The sequence below is a fragment of the Sus scrofa genome, chromosome 8 (genome assembly GCF_000003025.6).
Source record: "Sus scrofa isolate TJ Tabasco breed Duroc chromosome 8, Sscrofa11.1, whole genome shotgun sequence".
NCBI lineage: Eukaryota > Metazoa > Chordata > Mammalia > Artiodactyla > Suidae > Sus > Sus scrofa.
In genome coordinates this window covers 71,938,688-71,965,843 of record NC_010450.4, presented here as the reverse complement: position 1 = coordinate 71,965,843, position 27,156 = coordinate 71,938,688, and the positions used below count along the sequence as shown (strand labels likewise).

At 44.3% G+C, this 27,156-nt stretch overlaps 1 protein-coding gene across 1 annotated transcript; it reads right to left on the bottom strand.

Moving 5' to 3' along the window:
• Positions 1–25,547, bottom strand: FAM47E (family with sequence similarity 47 member E). The gene is made up of 8 exons (XM_013978791.2): positions 25,253–25,547; positions 20,746–21,115; positions 17,802–17,941; positions 14,431–14,581; positions 11,412–11,612; positions 4,436–4,591; positions 2,635–2,712; positions 1–968 (listed from the first exon to the last, which is right to left on the bottom strand). The coding sequence occupies exons 1-8, from the start codon at positions 25,324–25,326 to the stop codon at positions 903–905; spliced, it is 1,236 nt and encodes a 411-aa protein (XP_013834245.2). The 5' UTR covers positions 25,327–25,547; the 3' UTR covers positions 1–902.

Here is a 27,156-nt window from a genome sequence, read left to right as displayed (position 1 = left end):
AGACAAAAAATAAACAAACAAACAAACAAAAAAACTGCTTTGGGAGCCAATATCCTTTTAATACATTCCTTTTGATTAAATTATCCAGTGTAGTTCAAAGAAAGATCTAGAAGGATGCATTCCAAAGAGTGAAGAGCAGTTATTATTGACTCTGTGTAACTGACTCTGTATCTTCTACATTTTTTTGTTAGTCTATGTTTTCTAATTTTCCTAACTTGGGCATTAACATTTTTAATAAAATAATTTTTTAAATTTAATTTTAAAAATATGTCACTTCGAGTTTCCATTAAATTTTATGACCCATGACTACATTATAGGTACATATTTATTATCAAGACTAACATACTAAAAGGGGGGGAACCTCTAAGCTTAATTCAAAATAAGAGAAAATTATATTCTAAAGAAAGAGTAAAGGAGGTAATTCACTTAAAACTAGGGAAAATGCAATAGAGTAATTCTGCTTTTTTAATGGTTGTATTTATTTATATAAATAGTTGAAATATCGACGATGCTATGAAAATGTTAGAATACCAAATATGAATCTTGATCTCATAGTTGATGAGACATGTAAAATATTAACTGGAGCAGAAGACCATTCTGAAATGCTTGTAAGTATTAGCTATAAATTTTATGGATGTTGCCAAGTCAAAGTTGGATATTTATGGTGAGACATTCATCATAAATTTTGTTTAATTTTTTTTTTCTTTTTTGCTATTTCTTTGGGCCGCTCCCGTGGCATATGGAGGTTCCCAGGCTAGGGGTCGAATCAGAGCTGCAGCCCCTGGCCTACGCCAGAGCCACAGCAATGCGGGAATTTTGTTTAATTTTTAATGATAGAAATAGCCAAGTACGTAATAAATGGAATCTGTCTAGTCATCTTCCCGAATTCTTCTAAGCTGGAGTTATTTTACGGGAGTCTTGTTACATTCACATTTATATTCCTTCCTCATATATATCTTCTCCAGGAACTGAAAAAAAAAAGATGAAACTCTTTTAAATTGGCAAACAAGGCAGCTGCACCATCCTGAATGTGCCCAATCCAATCTGATCTTGGAAGCTAAATTGGCAACCAGAAATTGTACTCACAATGACCATACCCAAATTCACACTCTCACACTCTGACTTATATCCTTACAATACTCCAAATCTGATATTGATGACTAGACTGTGCTAGACGGGGGGGAAGGAGGACACAGGACTTTGGAAGGTAGCTGCACACCATCAGAAATACCTAGATGTAATGCTCCCTGGTTCCGGGGCCAAGTCCAGCCCAGCTCAGCATCAGGCATGCTTCCTTTTGACCAAAACTGACCTAAATGTTTGTCAACAGAGTGGATTAAACCAACAGAGGACAAATAAGAATGAAAAAAAACAAAACAAAACTCTTTTACCACTAAAAATATTAAGAAAAAACTGAGTCATTATAATCTCAAGAGCAAATAGGATATATATGTGTGTGTGTGTATATATATATATATATGTATCTCCTTGGCAAGAATTATGCTTGAGTGTAATTGTGTATTATATAATTATATAATACACAATTATGTAAGCATATAAAATATCTATGCATATTTATATATTATATATAAATATACAAAAATATATAATGTAGCACTTACATGCAGATGAGGCAGTTTTTATAAGTACGTAAATGTGTATATCAACTCTATCTAATTGGCCTATTGTTAATGCGCAAAGCTAAAGAGAGATTTCATCCCAGTTCTGCCATGGAGTCTTTCAGCCCCATCTGCTTCACTCTCCGGACCTGCCCCCTCATATTCCCTGGTTTAACTGTGAAAACAGTCTGTGTCTGAGCTTGGTCCCTGTATCTATTTGCCAGTAAGTCTAAGCTACGGTCCGGCTACCACTTCTGGAAAAAAAGACATCCAGGATCCTAGTTCCAGGAACCTCCACCATCTCGGCTGCATGACCTCCCGAGGACTCCGTGGGACGTGCACGCCGAGGACGCTGGACAGAAGCAGAACTTCTCAGCCATGACCTGGGCCCCACGCCTAGTCAGCTTCCGGCAGTGGTGACGGGGCTGGTCTGGGGCAGAACCCAGGCTGCCAGCCTCCCCCGCCCGGTTGGTCTCTGTGGTTTTCCGAAGAAACCCGCCCCGCTCCCCCCTTCGGGGGGGGGCCGAGGGGGAGGCAGCAGGGCCCAGCTCCACCAGCTAAGGGAGGGGAAAAGACGAAATGGGGGGGGGGGCACCTGAGAAGAGGACCTCTGCCCTTGTCTGTGTCCACAGACACTCATAGAGCGCAGCGACAGGACTGGGACTCCCAGCTCCACTTCCTCTGACCACCCCCCCAACACACACCCCCTCGTCTTGACATGAGGACGTGAAGGAGACCATGCTCCCTGAGCATTCGGCGTTTCAGGAGCAAGTTCACAGCCTGCACAAAGATCCCTTTCACTTTGGTCCTATTAAAGCCAAACCCAAGGGAGTTGAGTCCGCAGGGAGACGGCCCAGAAACCAAAGAGGCGGAGTAAAAAGAGGAAACAGCCCCCCTGCGCTGAGTCCTGCGCTGTAAGGGAAGGATTTTGACTTTGCCAGGGTGCTCACCGCTTCCCTCCCGTCTCCAACCGTGAGCCTCCCAGCAGGTCTTTCTAAAATGACCCTTCACTCACCCTCGGCATCCTGTAGCCTCTGCTCAGAATGAAATCCTTAAAGGCAACCGTTCCACGAAGGTCTGCAAGTAACTCCTCCTAAAAGAGGGTCCACACTTTAGAAACCGGTCGGCTGTCAGAAGCTTGATTTCATACTTGACCTAATTTAAATCACTTAGCCAGCTATCAAGTACCTCATTTTAAACCACTTCCTTCTCATTTGGGAATGTGTGTAAATAACGTTGAGAAGTGGATGAATGTAAAGGCTTTCAAAAGATACCCAACTTTCTCTCCTTTTCTTATTTTGCTTCTTACCTTTGTATCAAGGATAAGCAACACATTTTATCAATTAGACAATTAATGATCTAGAATGTCTGGAATCCAATCTACATGAGATTAACAATTGTGATAGGATTTACAACAAGAAATACATATTTGGTCTTCTTCCCATTCCTGGCACAGAGATCCTAAAATCCTTGGAATTTCCTAAGTAATAAGAGCCACAAAGGTGAGTCTTTTCTAATTCATAACAGGCCCTCTTCAACCACACCAGTTTATGAGGTGACTATTGGAAAGCTCCTAGATAGCCATAAGATGGGGGCTGGTTGCTGGAGGAACCAACCTTGTGATTAGAGGGTGGGACTTTCAGCCCCCCCGCCAACCTCCAGAGAGGGGAGAGGAACTGGAGGTTGAGTCAGTCACCAATGGCCAATGACATAATCAACCATGCTTATGTCATGAGGCCTTCATACTAACCCCAAGCAGGGGGCTTGGAGAGCTTCCAGGCTGGTGAACATGTCATGGTACCTGGAGAGGGCAAGGAAGCTCGGAGAAGCTCCCCACCACTTGTCCTATGCATCTCTTCCATCTGGCTGTTCCTGAGCGTATCTGTATAATAAACTGGTAATCTTACTAGGTTGTAATGAAACTATTGTCCTGAGTTCTGTGAGCTCTTCTAGCAGATCATCAAATCCAAAGAGGGGGGTCGTGGGAGCCTGTGATTTATAGCCAGTCGACCAGAAGCCCAGGGGACACCCTGGGCTTGGGACTGGCATCTGTGTCAGGGGCAGTCTTGCGGGAATGACCCCTTAACCTGTGGGATCTGATGCTGTTTCCAGTGTCCGAATTGAGTTAAATTATAGGACACCCAGCTGGTGTCTGGGGAATCTGAGAATTGCTTGGTGTGGGGAAAACCCTCTAATGTTGTTGCGGACCAGAGTGGAGAGTAGGAGAAGAAGAACAGAAGTGTTTCCTACTCACGAATGTACAACTTTTAGGTCTTAACTCCCAAGAGTATGGTTAAAAAGAGACTTGATCCTTGGAATTCCCGTCGTGGCTCACTGGTTAAGGAATCTGACTAGGAACCATAAGGTTGCAGGTTCGATCCCTAGCCTTGCTTAGTGGGTTAGGGATCTGGCGTTGCCGTGAGCTGTGGTGTAGGTCGCAGACGGGGCTTGGATCCTGCGTTGCTGTGGCTGTGGTGTAGGCCGGCAGCTGCAGCTCCGATTCAACCCCTGGCCTGGGAACTTCCATATGCCACACATGCAGCCCTAAAAAGTAAAAAGAAAAAAAAAGAAGGGTACAATGTTGGTTGCTCCATCTTTAGAGACCCGGTGTCTGCTGTGAACCCAGGAGATTTCAAGGCTTGCTTTTACACATTCTTCATAAAATGACTTGGCTTCCTCATTGCTGAATGTACTAAGCAAGTTATAAGACTTTCCAGAGTCTCTGTGTTACTCCAGAGACTGACTTCAATAGGAGGAGGCAGTTGTACTGTAAGAATTTTTAGCTCAGATGATTGAGTCTCAGTGTAGACACATACCTGTTCCCGTAGCTCCTTTGCCAGATTCTCATCTTGAGCTCTACCTAAGACTTTGGGGTCCACCAAAGGTTCATCGGCCCTTTGCTTTTTCCACAACTTGGTGTTCAGATACCATGCTCCGTATCTCATCTTCACCCACTTTGGTTTATGAGAATTCTGTAGAAATAACATAATTCCCAATTTTATTAGGTTTTTTTTTTTTTTTTGGTTTGTCATTTCAGTAAACCTAGGATATAACTTATGAAAGCAATCTCATTTACTTGCCGAAGTATTTTATGAAGTTTCAGGATGCTTTGATTTATAAAGGTAACATGAAAAGTTCACAATTAAGAAAATAACATTGTAGGAGTTCCTGTTGGATTAAGATGCATCCTCGGAGTTCCCATCATGCCTCAGTGGTTAACGAATCCAACTAGGAACCATGAGGTTTCAGGTTCGATCCCTGGCCTGTCTCAGTGGGTTGAGGATCCGGCGTTGCCATGAGCTGTGGTGTAGGTCGAACACATGGCTGGGATCCCAAGTTACGGTGGCTCAGGCATGGGTCGGCAGCTATGACTCCAATTGACCCCTAGCCTGGGAACCTTCACATGCCGGGGAGCAGCCCTAGAAAAAACAAAAAGACAAAAAAAAAAAAAGAAAAAGAAAAAGAAAAACAACGTGGTAGTTGAGCATGGCCTTTGGATTTAGACAAACCTGGGCTCAAATCCATCCTCCCCCACTTAGAAACTATAAGTGCATGGACAGGTTACTTCAATTCTTCATTTGTAAAATGGAGATAATAATATCTACCCCATAGAGTTCTTGGCAAGACTAAAGGAGGGAATTATATAAAGAAGCTAGAAATCATGTAGGAATCACATATTTCAGTGAAGGGTAATGACCTTAAACAATACTCAGTCAACCAAAGTAATGAGTTATTAGCCTCACTGCAAACCCCACTCTCTGCTCAGCCTTGTAAATGGTACACTATTTTTATCCAAATGCTAACACCGATCCCTTATCTCTTTAATTGGAAGGGGTGAGGAGAAGAAGAGATGTCATTCCTTTCTATCTCCTGTTTGTCGGGAGTACATCTGTTGGTTCAGAGCTCGATGCTATGGATGCAAAACCCACTCATTGTCTCATCATGAAAGGAGGTCTAATGCTGGGGCAGGACAAAGAAACATGAAACACAAAGATCCTGTTCCTCTCTCTTCTCACTCGCATCTCAACTAGGAGGTGGAGTGTGTGGGCTATTCCAGAGTCAAGCCGGGTACAGCTTCCTGAAGCAGAGAGGATGGGGCAAGCAGAGGGGAGGGAAATCCCTTCTCAGACCTGGATGCAGCATTATGACCCCTCCGTCCCAAGCATACTGACCTCCTTGCTATTTCTAGAGTACCTGTCACACAGCTACCACAGTGCCTTTGCACTCACGGTTCCCTCTCCATAATGCTCTTCCCGAGGCACCCACATGGCTGACAACCTTACCAACTTTGGGTCATCTTTTCAATAGTGTCTTCCCTGATCCCCCAATTCAAAAACTGTAACCCCCTCACAATAGTGCTTGTCTTCTTTCCCTGCCTCATTTTTCTTCACAGCACTTATCATCTACTTGATAAGCTATGTATTTTTTTCTGATTGTTTGTTGTCTCACCTCTCACCTTCTAAAATGTAAGCTTCTGAGATTGTTCCCTGCTACATACCCCTGGCATCTAGAACAATACTTGGGACACAGCAGGTGCTCAATAAATCCTTGCTGGATTAAAATCAGGTTTATTAATTTCGGCATTATTGACATTTTGAGGTGGCTAATACTTTGCTGGGGGTGGGGAAGGATGCTCTCTTATGCACTGTAGGGTGTTTAGCAGCATTCCTGGTCTCTACTCACTTGATACTAGTAGCACCCTCCAAATTGTGACAATCAAAAACGTCATCTCCAGCATTGCAAAATATCCCTGGTAGGGGTATATGATTGGGAAAGGGGACAAAATTGCCCTCAGTGAGAACCACTGAATTAAAGGAAGGAGGGAAGGAAAGAAAAGAGAGGAGAGAGAGGAATAGAATCACATACTGCTGGAGTTCCTGTCATGGCTCAGTGGTTAACGAATCTGACTAGGAACCATGAGGTTGCGGGTTCAGTCCCTGGCCTTGCTCAGTGGGTTAAGGATCTGGCGTTGCCGTGAGCTGTGGTGTAGGTTGCAGACGCGGCTCAGATCCCACGTTGCTGTGGCTCTGGCGTAGGCCAGCAGCTACAGCTCCGATTCGACCCCTAGCTTGGGAACCTCCATATGCCACAGGAGCAACCCTAGAAAAGGCAAAAAGATAAAAAAAAAAAAAAGAATCACATACTGCTCCACTAAAGAACTCGAGTTCGGGAATATGTTAGGTTGTTGGGTACCTGGTGATCTTTAAGACTCAGTACAAACATAATATCTTCTTAACCATACCCACACATGCATGGCAGAACTAATTACTTCTTCCTACGTCTCATATGAACATCATTTCCTCTCATCATGACATCATTTTTTTATAGTTCACCACTTATCTGTTGATCTCACTAGACTGTAAGCTCCCACGTGTAGGAAACAGCCCTTCATTTTCTCCCAGCACTGTTTGGCACACAGTAGGAGAGGTTCAGAATTGTTTGTTGAATGAATGTATAAACAAATGGATGGATGAATACATCCAACAAAAAGAAATATGCTGCAATAGAGGCCACACTGCTGTGAGAGATTAGAAGTAAGAATAAATTAATGTCAACCAAAGGACCTGGAGAAAATGCCATGGAAAAATTTGCATTGGGCCTGTGTCTAAAGGAAAATATGAGTGTAGACATGGGAAAAGGAGCACATCAGGCAGAGAGAACACTGTGAGCAAAGGTAACGTCGTAGGAAAGCTCAGAGTTTTAAAGAACACCAAAGAGCAGAGGACAACAGGCTTGAGAGTATGTGAAATGAGAAAATAAAGATGGCAAGTCTGGAGTTCCCATCGTGGCATAGTGGTTAATGAATCCGACTAGGAACCATGAGGTTGCGGGTTCGGTCCCTGGCCTTGCTCGGTGGGTTAAGGATCCAGTGTTGCTGTGAGCTGTGGTGTAGGTCATAGACATGGCTCGAGTCTGGCGTTGCTGTGGCTCTGACATAGGCCAGCGGTAACGGTTCCGAATGGACCCCTAGCCTGGGAAACTCTATATGCCACAGGAGTGGCCCTAGAAAAGGCAAAAAGACCAAAAAAAAAAAAAAGGCACATCCACCCCTGGAGTAGGGACCAGATTTACCCTTCCACCTGCAATAGCCCCAAAACAGAAATATATAGGACAATGGTTTATAAGACACTGGAATCAAGCAATCTCTGAGAGACAATAAACAAATGAGATAAGCTCCCCAACTGTCCCAGTCCCCTGCCTTGTGAGAGTTCCCAGGCCACAGAGCAGAGAGGAGGAGACTTGTAGATTTTCTGAGTTGAGAAGGCCGAACTGAGAGTCTAAGAAGACCAAAGCAGCTAAAGTTTGCAGCACAGAGGAACATAAAGGAAAGAGCTGCACAGAGGGAACTACAGATCTTTGCAGAGGGTCTCCCTCTCTGTGTGTTTTGGAGGAAACTACCTGAGGTCTGGGAAAGAGTCAAATGAAAGGATTAGAGGGAACGGGGTCCTACCTGCACACGGGCCAGGGCCAGGGCTCGGTAGTAGGGAATAAGCACTAAACTGAACGTGTTTTCACCTTTTCCAACAGATCTTAAAAGCAAGACCCCAAAGGCTCAAACTTTTCCAAGTAACTTTAACTGCATTCCAGAACAAAACTTAAGTTTATAAGCATATAAAAATACCCAGCACTGGATATGGTACAATTCACAATGTCTGGAATTGACTCAAAAATCACTAGACAGGCAAAGAGGCAAGAAAACATGACCCACAATAAAGAGATAAATCAGTTATTGGGAACTGGCCCAGAGCTGATACAGATGTTAGAATTAGCAGGCAAGGACACCAAAGCAACTATTATAACTATAATCCATATATTCAGAGACAGGGAGGATATTTAAAGAAGACTTAAGCCAAACTTCTTGAGATGAAAATTATGATGTATGAGATGAAAAATACACTGAGTGGAATAAATAGCTGCTTAAACACTATTTAAGGAAAAAAATAGAGAATTTAAGACATAGCAATAGAAACACAGAAAGAAAAGAGAACCAAAAACCTGAATAGAGCAGCAGTGAGCTGTGAAAACAACTTCAGACAGCCTAAGGACATGTGATTAGAGCCCTGGGAGGGAGTTGAGAGACAAAAAATTTGAAGCAGTAATGTCAAAAATTTCCCCAGTTTGCCAAAAACCCGGACCCCATAGATCAAAGAGGTTAAGCAAACCCTAAGCCCAAGAAACATGAAGAAATATACACCAATGTGTGTAATAATCACACTACTCAACACCAGTGACAAAGAGAAAGTCTTGAAAGCAGCCAAGGAAAAAAGTCCAGAAAAACAAGGATAAGGATGACATGAGACTTCTCATCAGAAACAACACAACCAAGAGAATAATGGAACAACATCATTAAAGCACTGAAAACAAACCAACAAATAAAAAACTCTGAACCTACAATTCCCTACCCACAAAAACATCTTTAAAAATGAAAGCAGATAAGAATATCCTTCAGACATGGAGAAGCTAGGAGAATTCATCACCAACAGATCAACACTTAGAAGGGTTAAAGGGGAGTTCCCTTCCTGGCTCAGCGAAAATGAATCTGACTAGTATCCATGAGGATGCAGTTCGATCCCTGGCCTTACTCAGTGAGTTAAGGATCTGGCGTTGCCATGAGCTGTGGTGTAGATCGCAGATGCGGCTCGGATCCCACGTTGCTGTGGCTCTGGCGTAGACCAGCAGCTACAGCTCCGATTAGATTCCCTAGCCTGGGAACCTCCATATGCTGCGAGTGTGGCCCTAAAAAGACAAAAAAAAAAGAAAAAAGAAAAAGAAAAAGTTGGATTTTGGCAATAACCTCCAAGCTTTATAAAGCAGCATTTGTGCAATTATTTGTAAGTACATGGAATTGAGCAATTTCATTCAGCCCAGACTCAGGACAAGCAGCGGTGCAGGCCCCACATGCCTGAACCACATAGACATAATTTGCCCGTCCAGCATCCTTTTGCATTTTATCCTTTAGAAAGACGAGAGGAAAATGGAAAATTTAAAGTGCTGATACTAGTGATGGAATGCATAGTTTTCATAAACTTTATGCAACACAGATAGAAAATATCATGAATTTAGTAAAGAGGTCAGCTGATTGTGTTCAATTATAAAGGACAAAGTTCATATGTCAACAATGCTGGAAATATAATATCAAAGATTATGTGTAAAAGACAGAGGGTAATTATTGTCTTCATTTTCAGAGAAATGAACGGTGTAACCTTCTTGCCCCCCAACTCCCATGGCAGCACTTAAGTCTTTTGTTGAACTGGCACGATTTGACTTGTAGTATATATATTTGTACTAACACATTTGCAGAAAAGTACTTAGGGGCCCAGAGTACTGCCCTTTGGAACATAGCATGTTTTTTTCTCCTCTTTATTTCCTTGTTCTGTCTTTACAGGAAATTGGTACTAGGAAATGAACAATTTGTTAATTATCAGGCAAGCATGTGATCAGAAATGATGGTTTGTCCAAGTTCCGGTTGTAACTCAGCAGTAAGGAACCCCACTAGGAACCATGAGGTTGCAGGTTTGATCCCTGGCCTCACTCAGTGGGTTAAGGATCCGGCGTTGCCATGAGCTGTGGTGTAGATTGCAGACATGGCTTGGATCCTGTGTTGCCATGGCTGTGGCGTAGGCTGGCAGCTGCAGCTCTGATTTGACCCCTGACCTGAGAACTTCCGTATGCCACAGGTGCAGTCCTAATTTAAAAAAAAAAAAAGAATGATGGTTTGTGGTCAAAAAGATCACCATAAAAATTCGAGATTTTTTTAGGACATAAAATAAATGGTGTTCACAACCATTAACTGTAGCATTTTACTCTTATAATAATAAACATTCATGTATATTTCTACTGATCATTAGAATTTCAACATATTAAACACCAAGAGTAGTTCTTGTCGTAGCTCAGCGGTTAAGGAATCCGACTAGTATCCATAAGGATGAATTTTCAATCCCTGGCCTCGCTCAGTGGGTTAAGGATCTGGCGTTGCCATGAGCTATGGTGTAGCAGGTTGCAAAAGTGGCTCGGATCTGGCATTGCTGTGGCTCTGGCATAGGCCAGCAGCTGTAGCTCTGATTAGACCCCTAGACTGGGAACCTCCATGTGCCACGTGTGCTGCCCTAAAAAGCAAAAAACAAACAAACAAACAAACAAAAAAACACCAAGAGATGTGTTTCAACATGTAAAATATATGGTCTCAATTCTATCCATTAAACACATAAAAAGAGAAATAATGACGATTCAGTTATTAACAATAAGGCTGAATGCATGCCTTGTTTGTATAATTGACTTTGTCAGATTAAATGAATGAATTAAATAGTCATTCATTTAACAAATGTTTATTTATTTATTGTATTTTTTACAAATATTTATTAAACATCAAAAAACTTCAAGAATCTGGAGTTCCCGTCGTGGCGCAGTGGTTAACGAATCTGACTAGGAACCATGAGGTTGCGGGTTCGGTCCCTGCCCTTGCTCAGTGGGTTAACGATCCGGTGTTGCCGTGAGCTGTGGTGTAGGTCGCAGACGCGGCTCGGATCCTGCGATGCTGTGCCTCTGGCGTAGGCCGGTGGCTACAGCTCCGATTCAACCCCTAGCCTGGGAACCTCCATATGCCGTGGGAGCGGCCCAAGAAATAGCAACAACAACAACAACAACAACAAAAGACAAAAAAAAAAAAAAAACCTTCAAGAATCTTACTGAAAAAGGTCAGTGCCTTCTGTAATGCCACAATTCAAGAACATTTATAATTTTCATATAATTTAATTTTCTTTGATTCTCTATTTTCTCTCCTTTGGCAATTACCTGTGGTTTCTGAAGTCTCTGCTCATAGTCAAGTTTCTGGAAGAACTGTGGCCCCTGCAGTTTATTTAGCCCCATCCTTTTCTTTAGCTCCAGAGGTACAGGGTTGGGTCTCACTGCGTGGAGCACATTATAGCTTGGTTTGCTCTGAGAGTCAATGTCAAACTGTTTCAGGATGAACTCCTCATCAATGCTCGGGCTGCCCTGGAAGAATATCACATGGCATTTGTCAAGGACAAATGGTAAAATGCTCTTCTTCCTTCCTTCCTTCCTTCCTGGAGCTGCACCTGCAGCAAAGGGAAGTTCCCAGGCTAGGGGTCGAATTGGAGCTGCGACTGCCAGCCTATCTCACAGCCACAGCAACGCCAGATCTGAGCTGCCTCTGCGACCTACACCACAGCTCATGGCAACGCCGGATCCTTAACCCACTGAGCAAGGCCACATCCTCATGGATACTAGTCGGGTTTCTAACCTGCTGAGCCACAACGGGAACTCCATCACTTCCTTCTTTAATCGAAGGGAGGTATTTGGCCCTGAATGGAGAAGGAACTCAGAAGGTATAAGGAAGATTATTTTTTCCTCCTCTAGACTCAACACAATCTTGCCTTGAAATATATAACTTAGGGAACTCAAAGAATGAGGCCATTAGCAACTGTAGCTGATGTTGGAGTGAAATTCACAGAGGGGGGTCATGAAATAGTGAGGGGTATCAACTAGGGTCAAATAATAATGAAGCAGAAACAGGGCAAGCAGAACCAACGAGGTTAAAAATAAATAAATAAATAGAATGGAATGAATATAACACTGGTTATGGAAAAAATACCACTAGGTGATGCAATAGGGCCAAGGTAGATTGATAGATAAAGATGGGATGTTGATCTTAAGAGACTGGTCACCAGGCAGCTAAATTATTATCCCAGGGCTCCTTAAATGTCTTCCCTAGAAAGAGGAATAATCTCCAGCAGTAGAAATGGGAGTACAGGGCTGGGAATCAGACAATTCAAGCCAGCCAGTCTGTGGACCAGCAGTGACAGAGCAGGCATCATTTATCTTGTCCAGCACCCCCACTCCAGCCACCCTCTCAGGAGCCTCCCTCCCCCACTCTCAGTCAACCCCACTCTCTGTCAATGCCTTTGGCCTCAAGGTTAAACATGTGATCTGATCTGGCCAATGAGTATATTCCATCTCCTTACTCACTGTGGATAATTCTGGCACAGGTGTGACCCAAGTTAGTCCAATGAGAGTAAGCCCTGGAATTTTGTTGCTCTTTTCCCACCCTAGGTTGTCATCTGGTGAGATGTAAGCTTGGGAAATTTAGTGGCTACTTTTGGCATCTCTTATGGAAAGGCTACAGAAAGTGTAGTCAAATAGAAGAAAGCAGTGAAGTGACGGGGAGCAACTAAAAACATTTTAGCACCCAGATCCAGCCATGCCTGAAGCTCCTCATATTTCTGGATGGTTCCCTTTCCTCCCTTAATAGAGTCTGAATTATATTTCAGCCACTTTCCAATGAAATAGTCCTAAATAATACATTGATTAAAACTGATTAACACACTCAAATAAGTGGAGGAGGGAATTGAAAACTCTAGGTCTTAAATCTAGGAAAAAGCATCAGGAATCTAGACATCTCTGGAGACTCAGGGACAGGAATAGGTAACTAAAATGGTCCTTGGAAGAAGGTCAAGCAAAGAACTTGATAACTCAGTCAAAAATCTCCTCATGTCAAATACTTTTTGTAAAGGTTAGTCAACCATAGTTGCTTGAGTGCTTATAGATAAACATAACTGAGAAAAATGAGTTGAAGGAGGAATGAAGGACAGAGAGAAAAGAAGGTCCTGACATTGAAATTGACATGGATGGACCTAGAAACTATCATGCTAAATGAAGTCAGCCACACAATGAGACACCAATATCAAATGCTTTCACTGACATGTGGAATCTGAAAAAAGGACAGAATGAACTTCTTTGCAGAACAGATACTGACTCGCAGACTTTGAAAAACTTATGGTCTCCAAAGGAGACAATTCGGGGGGTGGGAGGATGAGCTGGGGGTGTGGGATGGAAATCCTATAAAAGTGGATTGTGATGATCATTGTACAACTATAAATGTAATAAATTCATTGAGTAATAAAAAAAATAAAATTTAAAAAAAGAAAGAAAATAAACATATGGAACAACAGGGCAGGGGAAATAGGGAGGGGCTGGCCAAAGGGTACAAACTTCCAGTTATAAGATGACTAAGTTCTGGGGACCTAATGACGTCATAATGACTATAGTTAACAATATTGTATTATAAACTTGAAAGGTGCCAAGAGGATAAATCTTAAATGTTCTCACCATACACACCCACAAGTAATTACACAAAGTGATGGATTTGTTAACTAACCTTTTTGTGGGAATCATTTTGCAATATATACATGTATCAAATCATCACATTGTATACCTTGCATTTACACAATGTTACATGTCAATTATATCTCAATAAAGCTGGGGAGAAAAAAGAGAGCCACTTAAAAATATAGGAAACAATAGCCATACAACATATAAACAGTAAACATTCAAACACTGGCTGCAAACTTTCCAGAAATTTCGTCTACAAGAAACATTTATAGTTTAAATGGTGGGAGAGTCAAAGGATTCCTTTATGACTTTGACTATTTGACTTACATTATATTCAAACACTGTTTTTGAACAAAAGCTACTTTGAGCTTGAGTTTAAAAGTAGATTGTGGAGTTCCCGTCATGGTACAGTGGAAATGAACCCAACTAGGAACCATGAGGTTGTGGGTTCGATACCTGACCTCGCTCAGTGGGTTAAAGATCTGGCATTGCTGTGGCTGTGGTGTAGGCTGGAAGCTGTAGCTCTGATTAGACCCCTAGCCTGGGAACCTCCATATGCCATAGGTACGGCCCCCCAAAAAAGACAAAAAGACCAAAAAAAAAAAAAAAAGTAGGTTTTAAGTTTCAAAAAAGACCAAAAAAGAAAAAAAAAAAGTAGGTTTACGTTTCACTACTAACTTACAAAATCAGCAGCCCAGTTGCAGAAGTCACTAACTCCTCTGCGTACATTTTCATGAAGAAGTGGACCCATTTTGTGGAGCGAATCTATTTCACTGGGCTTCTTTTCTTCATAAAGCCATTGGCGTGGATGTGACACAGGAGTCTTCTTGAGACTAAAGATAATGAAATCATCAAAGAATTACAATATAAGATGCCATGAATCCAAGTGGATTCCAATGGTATCTTGGGAGAGGAGCTTATAATGCCTGTAGTTGTAACAGTCTCTTGCAAACTCCTACAAATTATATGTTAATTTCTCAAAGATCATATTCTCACCATCCATATCATAAAGACAAGTATATCATGATTATTTAAAACAAAACATAGAATTTGATCATCATAAATTGATTTTTTTCAAAATTATGAGGGTCATTTATTAAGACGTGTCGGGTAAAAATCCAAATTACAGTACTTAGAATCTGCTGAAGCCTTAGATAACCTTGATAAGCAGGAGCCATGCTTGACTTCTCTCTCCCTCAGCCCTAGAATCCATCCCATGAATAAATCTGGTAGATTTTAACTCTGTCTCCTTCTCTGGACTATCGCAAAAGGTTTCTTTCTGGTGTCTCTGCATCTTCTCTTCAGGCCCCAACTGCTAGTCCATTCTCCACACTGTGGCCAAAACTGTCATTTCAAAATGTAAATCTGTTCTCATTAAATGCAGTTACCCTTCATCCTGGATTAAGCCTCTTTTTAAAAAATGAGATATAATTTAAAAAATGAGATCTAATTCACACACTGTAACATTTGCCATTTCAAAGTATACACTTCGATATACTTTGTTTTCATATATTTACAAAGTTCTGCAACCATCACCACTATCTAATTCTGGAACATTTTCATCCCCCAAACAGAAGCCCCATAACCATGAATAGTCACAATTCACGTCCCCTCCCCCACCATTCTCTCTGCTCCTGAAAAACCACTCGTCTACTTTCTGTCCCTATGGATTTACCTGTCCTGGACATTTTATCTGAATGGAATCATTTAATATGTGGTCTTTCATGTCTGGCTTCTTTCACTTACCTTCTCCCCTTTTAAGTAGATAATTCATTCATTTGAAATTTCTTGCATGGAGATTTTTTTAGGGTTGACCTAGAAAACTGCCAAAGTGAAAGGCAGATCCTATATTGTGTGGAGGCCCAAGGTCATGGAAATAATTATGCAGGTGTTGTGAGTAGGATGGGAAGAGAGGGGTGGGTACACAGACTGTGACAAAAACAGCAAGGATTGAGAGAAGAGTCCCAGAGACCAGAAAGAGGTCAAATATCAGTCTTGTAATTATTTCGGACCGATCCCACTTTCTTATAAAACAAATAAAGACCACGATTGCATGTTTACTGTTCAGTGGGAGGAGGCTCGGGAGCTGATATAAATAGAAATAAAAGGAAATTAGTGTTGCATAAGCATATGTCTTTGTGAACGAAGACTCACGCCCTTGACATTTAATGTTCTCTTCCACGCCAGTCTGCAATTCTCAGGAGGATAGGGGTCCTAACCTGTTTACCGCTGTGTCCTCAGGATCTAGCACTGTCCAGGACCCATGGTAGGAGTCCTGCTGACATTTTTACGTAAACAGAACTAGCTAATAGTTCCCCGAGGGTCAAGAACTCAAAGATCTGGGGAGTTCCCGTTGCAGCCCAGCAGGTTAAGAACCCGACTAGTATCCATGAGGATGCAGGTCCCATCCCTGGCCTCGCTCAGCACTGCCGTAAGCTGCACCATAGGTTACAGATGCAGCTTGGACCCGGTGTTGCAGTGGCTGTAGTGTAGACCGGCAGCTGCAGTTCTGATTTGACCCCTAGCCTGGGAAATTTCATATGCCACATGTGGGGCCCTAAAACAACCAAACAAACAAAAAATTATATAAATGGAGGAAACAAAAGTGTGATACAAAAGAGTGTGGGTTTTATGCAAATTAAGCTTAGTGCTTTGGAAAAGGTTCAGTGAAGGTGGAGTAGTTTATGCAAAAAAGATGATGGGGAACTCCAAGCAGGAGACTCATACTCCGAAAAAGGCTTTCTATTAAAGGACTTAGCAAGTGAATATACAGTTATGTTTTAGGGCAAAATAAAATGTGTCAATATTAAAATATCATCTTCTACAATGCCCTGGATTAACCTTTTTTTTATTTGGTTGGTTATTCAACCAACTACTGGTCTCAATCATGTTGAGTGAAAGGGCTTTTGCCACAGATAATCCAAAAAGCCACTGTGGGGAGTTCCCTTTGTGACTCAGCGGAAACAAATCCAACCAGAATCCATGAGGACGAGGGTTCAATCCTGGCCTCGCTCAGTGAGTCAGGGATCCCGCCTTGCCGAGAGCTGCAGTGCAGGTCGCAGACACGGCTCAGATCCTGCGTTGCTGTGGCTGTGGTGTAGGCTGGCAGCTGTAGCTCCAATTAGACCCCTAGCCTGGAAACCTCCATATGCTGGGGGTGTGGCCCTAAAAAAGAAAGAAAGAAAGAAAAAAAAAGCCACTGTGGGCTAATCAAAATCAATCATGCTTTCTGCAGTTTTCTTCCTGTCTAACAGCTCTCTCAGAGTCAGGGAGACACACAAGTGTTTGCTCCACTGCTGGGTAATTCACATCCATTTACGAAATAAACACTATTTGCAGCAGGACCCATGGCTCCTTTCCTGCCTCCACAGGAACTTAGTTTCTTTTGTTTCTCTTAATTATTCTAAAGATTCTTAATTGTTCCTAAAATATTCTAAAGATGAGAAGATAACTACAGATAGTCACTGACTTACGATGTTCCGACTTAATGACTTTTCTACTTCACGATTGTGCAACTCAATATCCATTCGGTAGAGACTGTACTTCAAATTTTGAACGTGGATCTTGTCCCAGGCTAGTGATATGCAGGAGAGATATACTCTCGTGATGCTGGAGAGCACCAGTGAGCCTCGGCTCCCCATCAGCCACCCGGTCACGAGGGGAAACAGCCGATACGCTCACAGCAACTCTGTACCCAACGACCATCCTTTTTCCACCTTCAGTATAGTATCAGTAAATAACATGAGATGTTCGACACTTTATTAATACAACAGGCTTTGTGGTAGATGATTTTGCCCCCCTGTAGGCTAATGTATGTGTTCTGAATGCGTTTACTGCAGGCTGGGCTGAGCTACGATGTTTGGTAGGTTGGGTGTTGTCGATGCATTTCCGACTTCAGATATTTTCCATTTGCCATGGGCTTATCAAGACATAACTCCCCGACCCCCCATCCCCTACCCCTGTTAGTGGAGGAAGATCGGTGCTAGAACATTTCCTCAAGGGACAGGAATGAACAAAAGAATGAATAAAAGGACCGTAAGGAAGGATACTTACGGTTCCAGGTAGACTTGGCTAGAACGTTTTTTTAAATGTTTTGTGTTTTCCTTCGGTCTTTTCCTGATGCCCTGACAAGAAGCCCACGTGTCCTCCAGCTTCCTATCAGGATCCAGCACGTCCAGCACCTTTAATAAGAGCTACAAACAGGAAAGAGCCTTGGAGGAAAGAAAGATGTGCTGAAGAGGGGGCCCCTTGATTCTAAATCAGAACAGACCTACCCGCCCCTTCGCTTTTCCCTTCTAGGTGTCAGTGCTATTCATCAATTTCAGTGCAAGCACAGGGCCGGCTGCTGCAGATAAACATCCATCACCTAGACGGTAGCTGTGCTGTCTTTTTTTTTTTTCCCCCCCCTTTTGGGCCACACCATGGCATGTGGAAGTTCTCCGGGCAGGGAACTAACCCACACCACAGCGGCAACCCAGGCTATAGCAGTGACAATGCTGAATCCTTAACTTGCTGAACCACAAGGGAACTCCAACTGGGCGGTCTTGTCTTTTTTTTTTTTTTTTTTTTTTTTTTTTTTTTTTTTTTTTCTGTTTTAAATGGCCACACCTTCAGGAGGTTGGCTAGGGGTGGAATTGGAGCTGGCCTACACCACAGCCACAGCAATGCCAGATCCAAGCCTCATCGGCATGCAAACTATGCCACAGCTTATAGCAGTGGTGGATCCTTTAACCCACTGAGCGAGGCCAGGGATCGAACCTGCATCCTCATAGATACTATATCAGGTTCTTAAATCGCTGAGCCACAACAGGAACTCCTGTGCAGTCTCTTTACTGAAGTTCCATCTCCTCCAGATGGAACAGTGCCTCTGGCTCCACTGGGACCCCACAGCCCAGCTAAGAAAAGTGCCTCTAAAATAAAAATCATTAAAACAACAACAACAACAACAAAACACTGTAAATCAGCTATAATGGAAAAAATAAAAATTCTTAAAAAAAAGAAAAAAGAAAAGTGCCTCTAGAGGATTTCTGTGGTTTTCGCTTGCCCACCATTCATTTGTCCTCCTATGAGTAACAGTATCTAGAGTCTTCTTTGGAGAATCACCTCTTCCTCCACTCTCAGTCATTGTGGCCTGACCACCCCCCACCACACAGGCTGGCCACGCCAATCAGGCCCCCGGGATGAGCTTAGGAAGAGGTATAAGACCTAAGTAGGACCCAGAAAAATTGGGTTATGGAATTTTGCCGGAACCGTGCAATAAGAGGTGTTGTTTTTCTGGGTAAAATTTACATGTAGAGCTGCTGGTGGCCATAACAGCACCACAAGAAGAGATCCTGCTTCAGAAGGAAGCTAGCACCTCTACTGGGGAGTGTCAGACATGGGAATAAGAGCCACAGTCCCATGTGGCCTCTAAGGATGTGTGCAAACAATCTTTTTGTCATCGACTCAGAGGTGGTGGCTGGCAGGAGGCAGTGAAAGAAAGCCCAGTAGGCAAATCATTAATTAGAAATTCCAGGAGTTTCCATTGTGGCGCAGCTGAAACAAATCTGACTAGTAACCATGAGGTTGTGGGTTTGATCCCTAGCCTCACTCAGTGGGTTAAGGATCTGGCATTCCCGTAAGCTGAGGTGTAGGTTGCAGATGAGGCTCAGATCCTGCATTGCTGTGGCTGTGGTGTAGGCCAGCAACTGTAGCTCCGATTTGATCCCTAACCTGGGAACCTCCATATGCCAAGGATGCAGCTCTAAAAAGCAAAAAAAAATTCCAGTTGTTCTTTCTATAGACTTACATGACAGATTTCTTTATTCCTTCATTCATTATCCATATTTATTCAGTGTCTACCTTAGGTCAGGTACTGGTGGTGCAGAGTGAAAGACACATAAAATCTCTGCCCTTGGAGTTTCCCTCATGGCTCAGCAATAACAAACTTGATTAGTATCCATGAGGGCACAGGTACACTCCCTGGCCTTGCTCAGTGGGTTTGGGATCTGGCATTTTCATGAGTTGTGGTGTAGACCGTAGACGCAGCTTGGATCCCGTGTTGCTGTGGCTGTGGTATAGGCCGGCAGCTGTAGCCCTGATTCGACCCTAGCCTGGGAACCTCCATATGCCGCAGGTGTGGCCCTAAAAAAAAAAAAAAAAAATCTCTGCTTTTGAAAAGCCCTGTCCCTGTAGAGGTTTTATTCTGGTGAGGCGCCCAGTGCTGATAACTGCTATGATGGAAACAGGTCATAGGAAGGGAAGGGATGGGGGAGAGGTGCTATTTTTTTGTGGGCCTCTCCAGTGAGGAGACATTTGAGGAAAGAGCTGGAGAAAGAGAAGGAGTGAGCCAGGCTGACTTCTGCCAGCAAGTGTTCCAAACCCAGGAACAGAGACCTGAACTGGACATGCTTGTCACATTGGCAGAGCAGCCAGGAGGCCAGAGTGGCTGCAGCAGAGTGAGCAAAGGCAGAGGAGTGGCGGGTGAGGTTGGAGATGGAGCAGATCTGCGGTGGGTTGAGCACAGAACACCCAGGACCTTCCAGACCGTGACAAGGACTTCACTCTGGGCAAGTAGCTTTGAGCAGAGTTTCCCTTCTGAACAACTGCCATGCTTGCTGGCACAGGGAACAGACGGCAGGGGTGGGGGGATGGGGGTGGGGTAGCAGGTACTGTTAGTTCCCAAACAATTCCTCCACTGCTTTCTTTGCCCAAAGAGTCACAAGCAGGGTACACCAGGAGAGCTTCAGCAGCAAAGACATCAAACGCTGCGGTCTCTCCTCATAGGAGACCAGCGGGTGTGTCCCTGCCATTTGCGCTTCCTGGGGGCAGAGAGAGGAAGGAGGCACCAAACCCCGCGGGGGCGGGGGATGGGGGGAAGGACATGCTAGGGGACAAGGACCATCCTCTCCTCTTTATAAATACATCACCCCCTGGAGGGAACTCCCCAGGCATCCAAGGAGCAATGTTCCCCAGGTCCCGCCAAACATTGGCCCACAACCCTGGGCCAGGAGGTCACCTCTGCAGGCAGGTCTTCTTCCAGGTCCGGGTAGAGGGCCAAGGGGTGCGGGGACAGCTGCGCCTCAACGTCCGCCAGGAATGCCTTCCGCGCCTGCCGGGCTGGTGAGAGCCTGGAACCCAGGGCTGCTTCCCTGCGCAGCGAGTTCTGCCTCCTTTTCCCGGCGGGGCGGGGAGCTCTGTGATAAATGGGGGGGAAGAAGCCCTTGTCCAGGCCCTGGGTGATCAGACCTCTGCAGGGCGGGCAGGCTTCCCGGAAGTCATCCAGCTCGGTTGTCACAAATCTCCAGCGTCGGCTGCTCAGGGAGGTGGGACCCGGCGGCCCGCCCTTATGCTTTGGGAAGCACTTGGAAGCCAGATTCTCGGTGTACCTGGAAGACAACGTGCCCAGGGGTATAGACCACAGGGGTGGAGAGTAGCAGAAGGAGGGTGTGAGCAGGCTGGCCTCTTCCTGTTTTAGGAGGAGAGGTGGGGGAAGAGAGGGTCGCGCCGAAAGCTGAGCTTATCACTGTCCTGGTCCATGGCACATTATTGCTGCTCTTCCCTCTATTCTATGTTATCCCCATATCCCACCCTCACTGCCCTCCCCTGCACAGGCAAAGCCATTCCAACAAATTTGGAATGTACCTTCCTGTTTGCAGACATCCTTATGAGGTCTACAGTGTTTCTGTGAGTATGAATTCTTTTCTTTCTTTTTTTCTTTTCTTTTTTTTTTTTTTTTTGTGATCCAAACTGCTGCAGTGACACCAGATCCTCAACCTACTGCTCCACAAGAGAACTCCCAAATGATTCCCATGATTCCCAAATGGATTCTGAACGAACAGTCTTCCATCTCCTCCCCCCCCCGCCCCCGCACCCTGCACCTGCAGCATGCAGAAGTTCCCAGGCCAGGGATTGAACCCACACCACAGCAGTGACAATGCAAGATCCTTAACTGCTAGGCCACCAGGGAACTCCTGTGTGTATGTATTCTTAATTTACATAAATCTTATTGTTCTGTTACTTGTTTACCAAGTATAATATCATAGAGGCCCATCTGTCACTCTGTGTACATCTAATCCATTATTACCAACAACTGTCATCACCATCTATCTATCTATTCTTTTTGTAAGGGATAGTCACAAGTTGTGAGCCCTCCTGGAACTCTTTCTTATCCTTCAAAGGGACACAGTGTAGTGGGAAGAACTGGGATCCCAGGGACAATGTGCCCCTAATTAGCTGCATGACCCTCAGATTTCATTTAACCTCTGTGGGCCTGGATTTATCCTCTAAACTCAGGAGGTCAAGGGTTGCAAACTAGCTATTTATGGGCTGTATCAGGCCCACAAATCTGTCATTTGGTCCCCTTTGTGTTTTAATAAGAATGATAATAACTGACATGTATTGAGAACTAATAAGCGCTATTCTAAGTGCTTTACATGTATTAACTTATTTTAATCTCATAAGAAGCTGATGAAGTAGGTAGGTCCTGGTATTAGTCCCATTTGCAGATAAGGAAATTGAGGCACAAAGAAGTCTAAACACAAAACAAACATTTGTCAAAGTTCCCACAGCTAGTAAACAGAAGAGCTGGGATTTTAATCCTGGTCGGTCATGTGACTTTAGGGAAAGATGTTTAACCACAATGCTAGAGCTTCTGACATATAAAAAAAGTTCACACAAATAATCTGGAACAAAAATCAGGATCTCTGGGAACACTGGGTCCACCTCCTTATGAAGCTGGTATTGGTATAATGGCTGCCCTCTTTAGACAAATCCTGTGCTCTCTTAGTCACAGTCTCCACCACTCCCTACTGCCTCATACACAGCCTCCTTCACATTGTTTCTTTACCCACCAGGCCCCTATTTGCACTGAGAAGTTAGGGCATGAAGATGAGATGGAATAGACAGATGGACAAATAGGAGTTCTTGGATAATCTAATACATCCAGCTATTGCCAAAGTCAAGACTTGGAATCTGAGCAGCTTCATGGTAGGTCTGTCATTATCCTAATACATCAGACTGCCCTAGTCAGATATTTCTATATTACTGATGTCTTTCTTGGAAGCCTCTTCCACCTCCAGACCCATTATACCAAATCTACTCCTTGTTGCACTCAGCCTTATAGACACAAAACATTATTGAGAGATTCCAGCTTGATCTCTATCCTTTTCTTGCGAGTCTTAGAAATTTTTGCTTGCTGTGCATGTATGTGTGTTTTAAGGGCTTGCTCCACCTCCACTGTGAAGATGTAGATGAAAGGATGCAAAAACATGAGCTTACACAAAGTTGCTCTTTGCAGTTAATAAATCACTCAAATAGCTAAGTGGTGGGGATGCTGACATTCCAGCTAACCCTGAGACTGAATGACCCACTCAGCCTGACCTATTAGCAAGTTACCCTCCATAGTATTAAATACCTTAACAATGTTTATTTTCCACGCATTTACAAGTAATTCAAACACCCAAGGACTTCTGAAAATCAAATCTGATAAATAATATTTTTACTTAAGCACAGTCATACAACCCAAAATGGGAAAAGTGTGGCAGCTAACTCAAGCCTCATAGAATAGTAGAGCCAGCAGAAACTGAAATAAATCTAGGCCACCGTCTTCACTTTGCAATGAGAAAACTGAGTTCCAAAGAGGTGAATAAAGCAACCAGTCTAGCTGGAGGGCTTCCCACAACCCCTCTTTGCCCCTCATAGCTAATGAACTTCGCTCTCCGCATTCTGTAATGTTCATGAAAAATTTTGCTTGAGCCAGAAAATAAAACTAAAACATGTTTTCCTAAACATGAACTCTTCACAGTCACTAGATGAGACATAGATACTTCCACCTTTACGATTCGCAAAAGAGCATCAGACGTTTGTCCTAAAGAAACGAAAACTTATGTTTTCACAAAAACTTGTACATAAATGTTCATAGCAGCTTTTTTCATGGTATCTAAACACCAGAAACAACCTGAATGTCTTGCCACAGGTGAATGGATAAATTAACTGTGGTACAGCCATACCATGTAATAGTACTCAGCAGTAAAAATGAACTAACTACTGGTGCATAAAACATTTTGGATGGACCTCAAGGGTTTTATGCTGAATGAAAAAGAGCCAGTGTCAAGAGGTTTTATACCATATTATTATTCTGTTTACCTAACAGCCTCGAAAGAACAAAAGTATAGAAACGAAGATCAAATTAGTGGCTGCCAAGGGCTGTGAGTGGGAAAATGAGTAATAATAAAGGGGTAGCATGAAGTAGTTCTCTTATGGCGAAGAAAAGTTTTGTATTTTGATGTATATATGAGACAACATTTTTTTTCTTTTTAGGGTTGCACCTGTGGCACATGGAGGTTCCCAGGCTAGGGGTCGAATCAGAGCAGTAGCCACCAGCTTACGCCACAGCCACAGCAACACCAGATCCTTAACCCACAGAGTGAGGCCAGGGATTGAACCCACAACCTCATGGTTCCTAGTCAGATTCATTTCTGCTGCGCCACAACGGGAACTCCCATGACAACATTTTACAGAACTATACACACACGAAAACTGGTGAAATTCAAGTAAAGTCTACAGTCTAGTTCACATATGGCACCAGTGCTGATTTCCTGGTTCCATAACAGTACTATCTTTATGCAAGATGGTACCACTGGAAGCAGCTGGAGGAAGGGTACATGGGACCTCTGCACTATATCTGCAACTTCTTGTGAGTCTATAATTATTTCAAAACAGAAAGTTTGAAAATGGGGGTGGGAGAAGATTCTCAAAGAGTTGGTTAATTGCGAACATGTACACAGCGTGTGTATGTGACCGTAACTGCTTAACGTGTGCCATGTAGGTTAATCTTCACTACAATACTGTAGAGTTAATTCCTTTTATTGTCCCCATTTATTGTTAAGAAAACCCAGCCGGGAAAGAGCAGCTAACTTGCCCAAGGTCACCCGTCAAATAAGAGGAGAATGTCCCTTCACCGCTAGCCTTTCTGATTCTAGACTTTGGAATCTTAACCGCCACCAGGACAGCTTAATTCCGTTCTCAAATACAGATCAAGAAATTAGCAAAGAGCCTCGGCTTCCTGCCCTGTGGCAGTGACACCAACCATCGAAAATGGCAGCAGACACACGCCAGTACCCGAGGCACTCCCCAAACACGGGCTCAGCTTGGCCGCAGTCACCAGCTGGGTGGCCAAGGTGCAAGATCCAGCTGCTAACCCGGAGAAGGGTGGGTCGCAGACTAAACCAGTCTCCGCGGAAGACTGTGACTATTAGTTTCCCATCAGGAAGGCGTATATTAATCTCCATCTCCTGAGGGGTTGGGAGGATAACAGAAAGATGTCCTTTGCAGTGAGGGGCGTCGCGCGCGCGGTTATATTCCATTCCGGTCATTTAGGAGCGGGACACCTTGAGAGTGAAAGGCAGCTGAGCCCTCCCTCCGCGGCCCGGGGCCCTCCCCCGTCCCCAGCCCCAACAAGCACGAGGTGCAGGCGCCCCCAAGTGGCACCGGCCCGATGCGCCCTCGCGAGGGCGCGCGCTTACCGGGGCCCGCAGCTGATGCCCACCGGCACCCGGGCCTGCGCTGCGGGCGGGAACCGTACCCTGCGGTCAGCCATGGTGCCCGGCTGCCCGCTCGGCCTTGTGTAGGGCGCGTTCCCAGCCGCTCGGGTCGCTAGGAGACCGCGGAGTGGTGCGCGGCCCAGACTCGCCCCCGGCGCGCCCTTGCGCAGCTCAGCTGCTCCCCGGGAACCCGTGGCCCTGGGGTCCCTGCGCCCCCCAACTCCCGCCGCCCCCGAGCCTTCGCCAGCGCCGCGGTGCGTGGACCTTGGCAGCCGAAGTACGAAGGATCAGGTTCTGGTGTCATCGTGTTTGAATCTGTTGGGAAAGCGCGTTCAGGCTTTTGGGGGGGGGGGGCGGTCACCATCGTTTCAAAAAATTTGTTGTTAAAGCAAAGGAACATCGCGGCTGGAGAGGCAGCAAGAGAAAGAGTGAAAAGACTAGACCCATTTCTAATCGTGAGAAGGCCTTTTGGCACGGAATGATTTTCTGGAGGTCTGGGTACTCCGTGAGCCTCACCGCCTCTGTAAATCCAGGGCTGCGTACTGCTATCTAGCTAGTCACCAGCTGGATTCGAGTCCCTTCCAGATTTGTGTTACTTGACTCTTGCCTCAACGCACTTCAGCAGTGAAATTGCTATGCAGTTGGCCCTGGTAGGCAGATGCCCAGATGAATATGGATTGAGGGAAGTTGTGTTTTGGGTTTGCCAAGTTCTCTTGCTACTTCTGAGTGTTCCTGATTTAAATAGTAAGCATCGCTTCTAGAGGAAATAGGAGCAAAAAATTCTCTTCTCGCAAAATTATTGCAGTAGTTATATTGTGTCTGTTATCGTGCAATACTTTTGTGTGTGGGGAATACTTTTTGTCGTCATTTAAAGATGTGTCTTCAAACTTCCTGGGAGTAAATTAGCTTCCCCCTTGGGCACCTGTTAAATATCTACGCGTGGTAATAAAGGTGCCCCAGCTGCTACTGGTTCTAGCATCTTCACTCGCTGCGTGTGTTCTGCTGCCTTTTCTGGGCACAGTGGAAAGCCCTGGAGTCCCACCTCCTGAGATAAGTCATGATTCTGTCACTTAATAATTATGCACCCCCCCCCAGGCACAGTTGCTGAAACTTGTTTTAGCTTCACTGATTTCACATAGAGTTATTGGGGAATTCAATGAGATAATGAATGGAAAGCATTTAACCCAGTGCTGGCAGGTAAGAATTCCTCGAGAACTCCAGAGTAGTAGTATTATCTCAGCTGTGAACTGGGGAATGATCATATTTGCCTGGCTACTTCACAGAGCTGTTATGAGTCAGTTCATGGAGAAAGCTACAAATGTCATCATGCTAATGAGCCCCATTAGTTGTTTATTAGTATCTTTGATAAGAACTTTAATACTAGTTTGATTGCAAATTCAAGCTTTTATTACTTTGAGGAAGTAGGATTTCTCCTTAGGACTGAGAGTGAGGGTCATGTCCACCTTGCTTCTAGTACTGTGCATGGCACACAGTAGGTGCTCATTCAACACATCTTGTCTGTTACGGCCCTGCTAGGTGCTGGGGATGCAATGGGGAATAAAACAGACCGGGTCTTTGTGATCCTTTTACAGGGTTTTGAGGCAGGAGGTAGATGGGCCCCTGCGCTGAAAACAGCTGAGACTTGTTAGGCCCAGGAAACTGAGCCTTGTTTCTCTGTGACACTTAAAGGAAAAAGGTAATTGCAGGAGCTGAGCTCCGCTGGAATCCAGAGATAAGATTGTGAGAATGGCTGGGAAGGAGGGGGCAGAGGCTGGAGCAATGAGATTGCCAGGGGAGTTTGTTGACCAAGACATTGGTCTCAAACCCTGAGCAGGCAAGACTTCCCCACCGCCGCAGGGGAGTGCTTGATTTTTTTATAGACAGGG